Source organism: Apiospora marii, assembly GCF_038362585.1.
Source record: "Apiospora marii strain CBS 49790 chromosome Unknown utg000004l_segment0_segment1, whole genome shotgun sequence".
Classification (NCBI taxonomy): Eukaryota; Fungi; Ascomycota; class Sordariomycetes; order Amphisphaeriales; family Apiosporaceae; genus Apiospora; species Apiospora marii.
The window spans coordinates 2,293,130-2,305,309 of record NW_027117376.1 but is presented as its reverse complement, the minus strand read 5'-3'; the positions used below and the strand labels follow the sequence as shown (position 1 = coordinate 2,305,309).

At 57.9% G+C, this 12,180-nt stretch overlaps 3 protein-coding genes across 3 annotated transcripts; all 3 read left to right on the top strand.

Annotated features, from left to right (window-relative positions):
* Positions 1-1,389: 1,389 nt before the first annotated feature.
* PG985_007678 (uncharacterized protein) lies at positions 1,390-3,025 on the top strand (the record flags this gene model as incomplete). The annotated part of the gene is made up of 2 exons (XM_066827446.1): positions 1,390-2,539; positions 2,631-3,025. 2 exons carry the CDS (start codon positions 1,390-1,392, stop codon positions 3,023-3,025), a joined length of 1,545 nt encoding a protein of 514 aa, XP_066685121.1.
* A 1,021-nt stretch (positions 3,026-4,046) lies between these two features.
* Positions 4,047-6,312, top strand: PG985_007677 (uncharacterized protein; the record flags this gene model as incomplete). Its single annotated transcript, XM_066827445.1, has 4 exons — positions 4,047-4,949; positions 5,025-5,340; positions 5,433-5,849; positions 5,921-6,312. The coding sequence occupies 4 exons, from the start codon at positions 4,047-4,049 to the stop codon at positions 6,310-6,312; spliced, it is 2,028 nt and encodes a 675-aa protein (XP_066685120.1).
* A 2,929-nt stretch (positions 6,313-9,241) lies between these two features.
* PG985_007676 (uncharacterized protein) lies at positions 9,242-11,617 on the top strand (the record flags this gene model as incomplete). Its single annotated transcript, XM_066827444.1, has 1 exon — positions 9,242-11,617. One exon carries the CDS (start codon positions 9,242-9,244, stop codon positions 11,615-11,617), a length of 2,376 nt encoding a protein of 791 aa, XP_066685119.1.
* Between the last annotated feature and the right edge of the window lie 563 nt (positions 11,618-12,180).

The window sequence follows — 12,180 nt, the reverse complement described above, 5'->3', positions numbered from 1 at the left end:
GACGAAGAGGAGGGGAGATTGAATACACGAGGCCGAACAACACACGAAGCTACGCTACATATACCCACGAATACATTGCTTGAACTCATGCTTCGCCTTCCGCAGTGCGGAGCTGGTGCGAGTTGGTCGGCCGCTCGCTAGGATGTACAAGGAGACGTTGGTCCAGCGGATGTCCTCGTCGCGCGGAGCGTTGGAACTGGGATGTCTGCGAGCTGAACGGGCATGCGCGCGACAGGCTGTTCTTACACAGCATTGCCGTGGCCAGCGAAGTCGTCGGCCACCAAAGAGCAGTGCCAAGAAGGCACAGATATCGATATCTTCGAATGGGAAAACCTCCGGTAGCCAATCATGGCTATACACGCACGACCTTGCACGGCCATGGGGATCATAATTGGCGGATGTGAAGTGCAGGCGATGCAGGGAACACAGAGCTGGGTCCAAATAAGCTGCACGTAGAAGCTTTTTATAGGCGAGCAGGCACCTTGGCAACCCTACGATACCTAATCCAAGCAACCTGCATGCCGTGATCTCGGTATATGAACTCAAGTAAGTTAGCCAAGTATGTAAGCTGACTTTTCACACAAGGGACGTTGTCTCCCGACCCCACAAGACGGCAAGGCGGTTTGGCTGTATGCAGTTACCGCAGGTGGTACTCGATTGGTTTCGATTGGCCATGTTCCGCAGGCGCTAGCCGTTCTTCCCGTTGATATGTAAGTGTGCTGATGGGTCCATTGGTGGGCTTTTGCCTAGCAAGGCACAGCGCCCCCTATTAGTTGCGGACCATCCTCCGCCTGTCCACATTTCCTCACTGTAACCTACCACGATTTCTATAACGGCATCTCATGGGACTAGCTAAGGTGATTACGAGTGTGATCGAGAGATGGTTCCAAGATCTAAAGGTGTATAAGCATTTCCAATGTAACCTTGGCCGTATAAGCATTTTCGAGGGTAGTCGTCATTTAGGCTGGTGTCGTACTGAGTGCAATGGCTGCACTAGCACTGTGATATATATCTGCATATGATATTCGTATTACAAATTCAGCCCCTGGCCCGGCCTGCTTATCCGTCTGACAGGCAATCTCTCCTAGAGGAGCCGCAATGAAGAAGAAGTAAGCACAAGAGTGGAGGCTTCTTCCAGAGCTCCAGCAGAAGGAGTAAACATGAGTGGATGCTTCTTCAAGAGATCCAGCAACCATGAAGAAGCAAGTATGGGTGGGGGGCCGGGAAGGATATGATTATCCAAGATCGCCCACCCTCGCTGATTATTATCATTGTTTTCTCTGTCCATTCGTTTCTCTATCCCATTGCCACTGCTTCTCAGTTCCTACTCCTCGTCGCTGCGACTGACTGTTATTGTTGTTGCGCCCGCTGCGCACGCCCCCGCCCGCCATGAGCAACAACAACATCATGTATAACGGCCACCATGATGAGCAGCCGGGCCTGGAGCTGGACTCGCGCGCAGACCAGACCGGTCTGCAACGGGACATCTACGCTGAAGATACCGCCAAGCAGATCTCCCCCGACGTGCACGAGATCCCGTCCGGTTTGCAGGTCGCGGCCGCCCCCGGGGCAGCCAAAGAGGGTGGTGGTTACTTTTCCGGCAAGCTCTATGCCGAGTCCGCTGGCTTGGAGGCGACGTCCCCCGGGGAAATGACTTACAATTTTGATCAAAGAGGATGGCCGCCGGCCGAGGCCACCCCGGCGGCGGCGGCAAGGCCAAACCGCCGGCGCCTGTGGATTATATTGGGCGCCATTGCGGCCGTTGCCATCGTCGCCGGCGCCGCGGTGGGCGGAGTGCTGGGGGGCCGCGCCGCCCGTGCTGCCAGCAGCGTATCAGAAGAACAAGTCGGGACGGGCAGCAGCAGCAGCAGCAACGGCAACAGCGGCGAGAGCACGACGCCCCGGAAGAACATCCGACCCGGGTCGCGCCTCGCCGTGACGGGCTGGCGCGAGTACAGCGCGTACCACATCCGCCTCTTCTATCAGGGTCCAGACCAGCTGTTGCGCTTCTCGAACCGCTCGAGCATGGAGCCCGGGTGGCACGACACCCCGACGCTGCTCGACGAGATGGAGTACAAGGCGCGGCCCAACACGTCGCTGGCGGCGGCGGCGTCGGTCGAGAACGCCGACGCGGGCGAGTGGAAGTTGTACTACTTCGACGACGCCGCCACGATCCGAGAGCAGATCTTCCCCGCCGACGTCAAGGCCACCGGCAAGAGCGGCGCCCTCGACAACAACCCCCAGACGGCGGCCCCTAACTCGCGGCTCGGCGCCTACTGGCCGTTCGTGCTGTCGCAGGACGTCGGGGGCCGGCTGCGGGTGACGCGCTACATGGGCATCGACGAAAGCAACCAAATAGTCTGGGAGAGCAGCACCGACGTCGGCGTCAGCGCCTCGCCCGGGTCGGGCCTCGTCGTCATCCCCGCCGCGGCCAAGTACTTGGATGCTGGCGGCTTGGTGTACCGCCGCGGCGACGGGAAGGTGTACAATTACCTCGCGGACCAGAAGGGAAACAACACCGGGTTTGCCTGGGCTAGTGGTGCGTATATTCTTTTTCTTCTCCTTCCCTTCTCTTTCCCCTTCCCAGTATCTCTTTGTCGCTGATTGACTGACCCTCCTTCTTTTCTTAGGCGACATCGTCAACAACCTGAAAGGCCTCACGATCCCGCAAGACGCGCCCATCGCCTCCTTCACCGTGGCGCGGTCCTCCAAGAGCGACGACCCGGACCACCTCGTCAACACGTACATCCTCTACGCGGACGCGCAAGGGGCCATCCAGATGCTCTGGCAGAACGACAAGTCCGGCTGGCAAGGGCGGCGGCACTACGCCGCCTTCGCGGGGGCCGAGGCGGGGACCGACATCGCCTGCCTGACGCCCGGGGCCTGGGACGGGTCCGGCGTCGGCATCGCGGGCGCGTACGACATGAGCCGCTGCTACTTCCAGGCCGGCGGCGCGGGGCAGGTCCGCGAGGTGCGGTTTGATGGGGCGGATTGGAAGGATTTGGGGTACTTGCCCATCGACTGAGATTGCAATTGGTTACATATTTCGGGAGTTAGGAGAGTGAATATAAGGAGGGAGGGGGCTGCCCATGCATTCTAATGCGAGAGAGACGGCTTATTAGATAGGTGGCCGGTCTGTACATATTATTGTCACGAGCATGTATTGCTAATGCCATATTACCAAGTAGCGAGGCGTTATAGACATATCCCTAATCAGAAAAGTCATTAGATAGTAATGTTCCTCATGAGACTTTGGAAAGCTGCTCAAGTCTGATGATCCATCTGGACGTTGAGGCAGGATCCAGTAGGAGTTCAAATCCCAGATGTGGAGGGCTTCGATCGGTCGCAAGTTGATAAACGCAATACCAACGACAAACAGCACAGCACAGCATTTTTAAGTCATTAACACCAACAACATTCTATGCCATAAAGAATGGTCCTTCTTGAAAGCTGTACTTAGTTGTTTCATGCTGTTGTTTGTTTGCGCCTAGATGCTTATGGCATGTTTGCTGGTTGGAAGCTTCAAAGCGAAGAAGGAGTGTGCTTAGAAAACTGATACCAAAGAACAATATCTCCCTCTACATTACTAAACAGTCCCTGGCTCTTCCATGGGATGGGGAATAAAAAAAAATGTAAACCTGATGCAAGTTCGAACATGTATTCTCCAAGGCCGAATGACTTTCTAGACCACTCCCTGAACTCCCTCTGCAGGGGTCAAAGCAGCACACAGCAGCGTTTTCTCTCAGGCTCTGAGTCCTTTGATGCTTGCTGCACTTCTGGGGCAATCCCTTTGGCCATCGTCTTTGACCGTTCTCATGATAATCCTATCCGTTTCTGGGGCAGCTGTGAAGCATTGGTCGTTACATGGAAATTCCCTGAGGCAACCGAAATCAGGAGAAACGAGTGCTGATTTGTGCTCGGGGATATAAACCCACACATCTCCCATCCTTACTCCATCCATCCTCACCAACATACACACACATACTCACTGCTGTCTTGGCTATCTTACATATCTAAAAACACGCGTCATTGTCAGATTCGGCACGATGGATGACTGGTCAGGTCTTTCTCGTGCTATGGTTCCAGCACCTGCAGCACGCTCAGCACCGTCCAGCAGCTCGACACCCGACTTCATCCACCCCCAAGTGAAGTACTTGTACGGCCAGGAAGATGCGTTCCACTGGTCCGAGTACCCGAACCCGGATCAGGCGTCGGCTGCCCTGGAACAGGACGTGGCTACCTACAATATTATCCATCGCAAGAAGCTAGACATCAACGGTGCGTGGAGTTCCCAAACCATCACCATCCGAGGCCGACCTCTCAAGACGCTTGGAGTGGTTCTGGAGGGCTACCCCGACATCGACGCGACCAAGGAGTCCCTCACGTTGGAGAAGCCGTTTAAGCCCATCCTCCATCGCTGGGAGGCTCTCCGCCAGTACCACGACACGGTTCAGGACGACGAGGGCCGCGAGGACGCATCGATCCTCATCAACGTCTTTGACGGGGCCATGGCCGCCTCGGGCAAGATCATGGCGAAACTCTACAAGACGGGCACCATTGCCTACGACAAGCTGGACCTGGTCTTTTCGCTTGGAGAGGTCGTGATCACAAAGTCAAGCGATGGTTTCACTTGCGCACATTACCTGCGCAACTTCCAGCGGCAAGATGGCTGTTGGGTGGCTAGCCTCGAAAGTATCGACTGGAACGGACGCTATTTCGGGTTCAGACCCTCAACAGGGCAGATCCGAGGCTATCAAGGAGAGGTGCCCCTCGAGTCTCTTGGCATTTGTCCTCTTAAATGGCGCCAGGACCAAGCCGCCCTCGTTAAATATCTCGTTGCTCGCGGCCGCCAGTTTGAGGCACTGCGCGGATACCACTTCAAGCACTTCGACGGGGTCGGCCGTCCCGAATGGGGTGCAAGGAAATCTGCGGGCGAGGGGGGAGCTTCGGTAAGTGATATGGCTTCCAGCGTCTTGTCGCGTGTAATACTATGTTTCTAATTCTGGCTAACCATCCACCAGCAGGTCCGTGGTAGAGTCGTAGTTGATGCTCAAGCCTTTTACGAGTGTCATAGAGGGAGCAAACCGGCTTGGAGACCAATCGATCACACGTCTTCGTATCCTCAACCAGCAGCATCTGCAGGCCATGCCTTTGGAAACCCTCCGACTGACGACTTACACGATACACCAGGTCGATGGGAGGCGTATGATCCCGATGACTTTGAACCTCAAGATGTCACGATCAAGCGCAGCGCTGTGGACCAGCCTCCGTTGACCGATGAGCAATGCATGGCAACCCACACACACGTCAAGGGAATGGACATGAACAGCAGAAGCTGGTGTAAGTATCGCCCCTGCCCTGAGACAGTCTGCCCCTCGAAAATACCTGAACACTGTGTTTGCTGACCCGTCCCTGCTACTTTCACATCAAAGACAATTTCTACGTCGAAGAGCTGACGGACATCGAGTGGCGCCCCGAGATCTTCCAGCGGCTGGTCCTGCCGGACGGCATCAAGGACATGACCCTCACGGCCATCAAACACAAGCAAAAGGCTAACGTCGACGTCGACGTGGTCCCCGGCAAGGGCCGCGGTATGATCTTATTAACCTTCGGCCCCCCGGGTACGGGAAAGACCATGACGGCCGAGGCCGTGGCCGAGGAGTGCCGCGTGCCCCTCTACGCCGTGAGCGCTGGCGAGTTGAGCACGAACCCGCGCTCCGTCGAGGCCGCGCTCGACGCCGCCTTTCAGTGCTGCGCCCTGTGGAACGCCGTCATGCTCCTGGACGAGGCCGACGTGTTCCTGGCCAAACGCTCGCTCGATGGGCTGCAGCGCAACGAGCTGGTATCCAGTAAGTCTACTTGCCTACTTAGCCAAAGCAATAGCTGTTTCATTCAGGCCCCAGTCACTAACGAAAGACAGTCTTCCTACGAAAGCTCGAACACTACCAGGGCATCCTCTTCCTGACCACGAACCGCATGGAGAGCGTCGACGCGGCCTTCCAGTCGCGCATCGACCTGATGCTGCCGTTCGACCCCTTGACCGAGACGGCCCGTCGCGAGGTCTGGCGCAACTTTGTCGACGTCAACGGGGGCGCGGACCGTTTTGACGTCGGGCAGGCGGACCTCGATCAGTTCGCGAGCCTGGACCTCAACGGGCGCGAGATCAAGAACTTGATCAAAACGGCGATGGTGCTGCAGGTCGCCGAGAACGAGGGCGAGAATGGAGAAAAGGAGGAGAAGAAGGTGACCGGCAGCAGCCTCTTGAAGTTGGCTAAGATGCGTATCCGAGCGCAGCAGCTTTTGGGGGAGTAGAGAGAAGATTAGACACGATTGGAAACTAATCTGTTCAAGCCAGCCTTGCCGGGGGGGGGGGTTCCAGAAGAGGAGAGGGGGTTTGGCGCAGGGGATTCGATCTACCGCGGGGGATCGATCACTGACTTCAGTGAGGGTTAAGCTGGCTGACTGGCTACGTCCAGCGATGTTCACACGGGTTCGATTTGAGAACTGCATAGCAGTCAGGGAAAGACGGAAGCAGCTCTTGGCGAATGATTTGAAATCGCATTACGAACCTGGCGCAGCATAACGACTGTTACGCACATAGCCATAGAGCAATAATTTATCGGTGCCTTGATTTATGTATCTTCAGTAGTTTGTCGGTTCCGAAACGAGACCCAGCAGCCACTGTGCTTCAGGAATAAGTTCTTCCTACTTGACCAATTGGTAATCGCTTGCGAATGGGCCACGACGATTTGATGTCATGGTCGTGGAGGCGCCCACCGGGTGGAGCGATCGGTCGATCGGTATATCGCTCGGCGACGAGAGGATTCCAGGTTTTTTTCTTTTGTCTCTGGCGTGGGCAGAGAGTATTCGACTTCTCAAGAGTTCTATTGCTTCTAGCAATCTGTTTTCTGATCGGATAACCTAAGAATAGGAACCGGCCTTTGCCGTGCTTTGGTGAGCTGCTTCGGTCTGCCGATCGATTTGTCTTTACGCGACGGCGCGGTGGCAACGCAGAAAGAGTCTTTCTTATCTCCACCGCCGCCGCGGCTGCAAAACGGGCGGATCGTTAGTTCCTTCTCGGGTCGGTTCAATATATTGCCCAGTTGAGGGGTTTCCAGGCACCAGGGGCCGCTGCGGTGAGCTTCCGCATGTTATTGGCCGATGTTGTTGAGACAATTGTCCGACTTGAAAACAGGAGGCTAGTTGTGAATACGAGAAACTACAGTTCAACCATGATGAATGATGACTCTGCCAATGACCGAAAAGTTTACGTGTAACCAAACCGCCAGCCACGGCCTCAAACGGGCAACTTGTTCCGGGCTAGCCGGTAGTTGCTGAGTGAAGCTAGCAACGGCGCACTCGGGTGAAGGTACAATATTTTGGATGCTGGAAGTGGATGCAATAGGGCCTGGCGATCCCTGGAAACCGACTGGACGTTCGTCCCTTTCAGCCGCACCTTACCCTTCCAGAGCTGGCGCTGGGGCGGGGGTCCACAGCCGGTAAGCCGAAACCGAGGGGCAGCAGCTTGGCAGCAGAAGCTAAGCAAGACGCTGACGAACCCCGCGCAGGCCTGCACCAGTGTTGAGCGTCTTCTCTTCTCAACACACCTGCAACTCAGCCGGCCATGTTTCCTGAGCATCGATATCCATGACGACGTCTCAGCAACAGACAGAAAGACACGTGAAGGAGAACGGTCCAATTGCTTCACGACTGCTGCTGCTGCTGCTGCTGGACTGATGCACGTAACCGGCCGCCTGGTTTTCGGTCTAGCTCTGCAGGCGCATGAGCAGGGCGGATACATGATGTCGCATTTACTCACTGCATCTCGCAGGAGAATCAGATGACAGGTGCAGTCGCAGACGCATCGAAAAAGTTTGACGAGGAAATGCGTGGAAGTCTTGAGCGCTTTCTTTCTTCTGTCTTCCCTCATCATTATGATTCTTCATGTGTTCTGCGGAGCGAAACCTTGAGAATCACGTAGAGTTGGAAAGAGGTGGGTTCGAGCTGGGAAGAATAAGCAGCCAACTATTCACCATTCACCCACAAAATGCGAATATCACAATGAGCAGGAGTTGGAAAGAACATTTCGAATCCGGTTTTAGTCCCTCTAGTTCGGGCCCGGAGCGCTGGACTGCAGTGGAACCGGCCGAATACCCCTTAAACCACAACCGGTAATCCAGCTACGGGTACTTTTCCTCTCAGTCCGTCAATCGGGTGGTTTACGCGTCGTTATTTTTGGCAAGTTTTTGAATGTTCACGGAAACAGGATGGGACGGCAGTGCTAATGGGAAGAGAGTATTTTCCGATTCGACTTCCATGGGCGCTTTGTGACGTTCATGCCTATTCTGCACCCGCTAACTCTAATGGCTGCGAGACGGCGTCCTCGGAGAAGGCCATCAGCCACTCACCAACCGCAATGGCGCGTTATAAACTTCCCGTCCGCTATACGAAATCAATGGTGGTGATTCTATAATGAGCTCAGACTGGGTATTCTAATAGTCTTGCGAGTCAGGGCCGTCCAGGTTCTCCGTGAAGTGCCCCTCGATTTCGATCGCAATAGTGGGCACCGGCAACGCTATTCGGACTACGTACACGGCCCAGTATTCCCACACCAACGGCTCTACACCGCAGCTTCCGTTCTATTGGCCGGAAAACCAGAAGCCAGGGGAGACTAAGGTTTCCTCTTACGTTCTATGAACTCGGCGTTCCTGAGCCTTCGACTCCGTGGAAGGCTTCAAGGCAAAAGGCTCCCTATTGTGGGGATGGCGGTTCGTTCTGGGCAGTGGGCACGCTTGGTGACCTCGGCCTTTTCTCATGACACTGCCTGGACCACGTCACCCAGCCCATGCGGCTGAGAGCTCCTCCCCACAAGCCCAGTACGTCTCCCTCAGCTATCCGCGAGGACGAGATGTGACGTTCTCGATGACACAATTATCGATATTGAAGCTGCAGAAACTGGGCCGCACATGGCACCAGCTCGCGCACACGCTGCGATGCAATGCGGACGCGGATGCAAGACATGGAGTATATCAGGCAGCCTCCCACCGCCCCCAAACTGCCAAATAGTCCTTGCATCCATCCATCCCATCAGCAGCAGGGTATTTCACCAGAAGAAGTTGAAGAAGAACCACACTCGCTTGTGTCTTCCCATCTTTCGTTCCACAGTCCCACCTTTCTTCTCAGCTTCGTTTGACGAGCTCGTTTCTCCCAGTCTTTCGCTACTCCAGACGCAAGAACAACCATGCCGAGCAACCTAGCGAAGCTGGCCGCGTTGGCGGGAGGCGCCAACGCGCTCGCCATGCGCGGGGCCAGCGGCGGCGGCACCTGCGACATGACCATGACCACGTCGGGCTCCGTCAGCTACCCGGTCGGCCAGCACGGCAGCGGCCAGACCAAGGCGGGCGCGAACCTGACCCCCACCAACTTCAAGATGGACGGCAACGGCGGTCTGACCGACAGCAACGGCCGCGGCTGCTGGTTCACCCCTCCCACGGGCGTGCTGCAGTGCGACGAGGGCCAGCAGCCCCAGGGCGGCTTCAAGGTCGACTGCGGCGGCAACGTCTCGTACCAGGGCACCTCGACCTTCTACCAGTGCAAGGTCCCCGGCGACAAGGACGGCGCCGTCAACATCTACTCCAAGCCCGGCCAGGGCCAGGACTGCAAGGAGGTCAAGCTCAACGCCAACGGCAGCGGCTGCAAGCCCACTGACTGCGGCAACGGCAACTCCTCTCCACCTCCGGGCTACCAGGTCCAGCCGCCTCCCAGCAGCGCCCCTCCTGCGCCCCCGGCCAGCACCGTCACCGTGCCTGGCTCTGCGCCTCCTGCTCCCCCGGCCTCGACCGTCTACTCGACCGTCCCCGGGTCTGCGCCCCCTGCGCCTCCTGCCAGCACGGTTACGGTCCCTGGCTCGGCTCCTCCCGCCAAGACCGTCACCGTTCCTGGCTCGGCTCCTCCCGCCAAGACTGTGACAATCCCGGGCTCGGCTCCCCCAGCTCAAACCGTCACCGTCCCGGGCTCAGCGCCTCCCGCGCCCCCTGCCCAGACTGTGACTGTTCCCGGCTCGGCACCGCCGGCTAAGACCGTCACTGTCCCTGGTTCTGCTCCCCCGGCCCAGACCGTCACGGTTCCTGGCTCCACACCCCCTGCGCCTCCTGCCCAGACCGTGACTGTCCCTGGCCAGTGCCCCTCGGCTCCTGCTGCACCTCCGGCTAAGACAGTGACCGTCCCCGGTCCTGCTCCTCCGGCTCAGACCGTCACTGGTCAGTGCCCATCCGCGCCCCCCGCGCCCCCTGCGCAGACCGTCTACTCGACTGTGCAAGGCTCGGCTCCTGCTGCGCCCCCCGCCAGGACCGTCACCGTCCCCGGCCAGTGCCCCTCCGCACCCCCCGCACCCCCGGCCCAGACCGTCTACTCGACTGTGCAAGGCTCGGCTCCTGCTGCGCCCCCCGCTCAGACCGTGACCGTTCCTGGCCAGTGCCCATCCGCACCCGCCGCGCCCCCGGCCAAGACCGTCACCGTCCCCGGCCAGTGCCCGTCTGCCCCGCCTGCGCCCCCAGCCCAGACAGTCTACTCGACCGTCCCCGGCTCCGCTCCTCCCGCGCCCCCTGCCCAGACTGTGACTGTCCCCGGCTCCGCTCCTCCTGCGCCCCCGGCTCAGACTGTGACTGTGCCTGGCTCGGCGCCTCCTGCACCCCCAGCCCAGACTGTGACGGTTCCTGGCGGCGGCAACGGCAACGGAGGACAGACTTCCCCTGGTGCCCCAGGTGGCGGTAACGGCGGCTACCCTACTGGACCCCAGGGCCCTGCCACGACTGCTGCGACTGCCGCGACTGAGAGCGATTGCACCCCGGAGGCTACCGCCCCTGCTACCCAGCCTGCTGGCACACCCCCGGCTCAGTCTCCTCCCGCCCAGACTGGCCCTGCCCAGACTGGTCCTCCCGCTCAGCCCACCACGCTGAAGCCCGTCCCCTCGTCCCCTGCTGGCGGCTACCCTACCCAGCCCGCCGGCGGTAACGGAGGCAACGGAGGCAATGGCGGCAACGGCGGCAACACCCCCGGTCAGAACGGTAACGGAGGCGGCAACGGCGGCACCGGCGGTCCCCCCAAGGACCAGGTCAACATCCCTGGCTCGTGCCCCGGCGGCGCCCGCAACGCCGCCTCGCTCACGACCCCGAACCTGATCATCCCCGTCGACAGCAGCAAGCCGTCCAAGGCGGCCGGCACCTCGTTCAACGGCCAGGTCTCGTCCACCGTGTCCTCGGTCTTCAACTTCGACATCCCCCAGGCGCTGAAGGGCAAGACCTGCACGGTGCAGTTCCTGTTCCCCGAGAAGGGCACCCTGGAGACGTCCGACTTCAGCTTCTCGGGCGACGGCGCCCTCGACTTCGGCAAGCTGAGCAAGGGCGTCGACCAGTCGACCTCGTTCTCGTCGCTGCCCGCGGTCGGCACCTCGCTCGGCAGCCAGACGGTCAAGCCCGGCAACGCCTACACGGTCGGCTCGTTCCCCTGCCCCGCGGGCGACCAGGTCGCCATCAAGATGTCCGGCAGCGGTACCAGCCTCACCTTCTTCGAGGACTACAACCCCTGCCCCATGGGTCTGTTCATCACCACTTCTTAAGAAGAAGCCTTGGTGGTCGAATTTGACGCATAAGCAAATTTTGACTATCATTGGGGTACTTTGACTGAAAGACATGAGAAGGAATGAAGAGATATATGACTATTTGTGAAGATTATTGTTAACTTTCTTTTGTACTATTTTTAATCTGTTTGGGCGGCCACGTCGTTCTCATCAGAACAGTGGTCTGCCGCACTATCTACCCACGTTGATAATGGTAATGCTATGGGTACGGAAAGGAAAGGGGGAAAACGGCGCCGGGTCTCTCATTTTTGGGATGGAAATCCTGGCAATACTAGTTCTATAGGAATTTTTGAATAATACATTCGGTTTCCTGAAAGCGAAATTTTCCGCTGATTTAATGCAAGCAAAATGCTGCTCATGATTCAACCCTGCACTTGACTTTTCAACCTAAGGGCGGTCTGTTGCTTATTACCACGTCTACCATTCTGCGTCGGGGCACTCGTTCTCCCAATCAAATAGAGACAAATCTCAGTGGATCAGACCTCGCGACACCAGACCGTTCCGATAAGTCTCTTGACATGTGTAAGAGGTTCAATGCGACT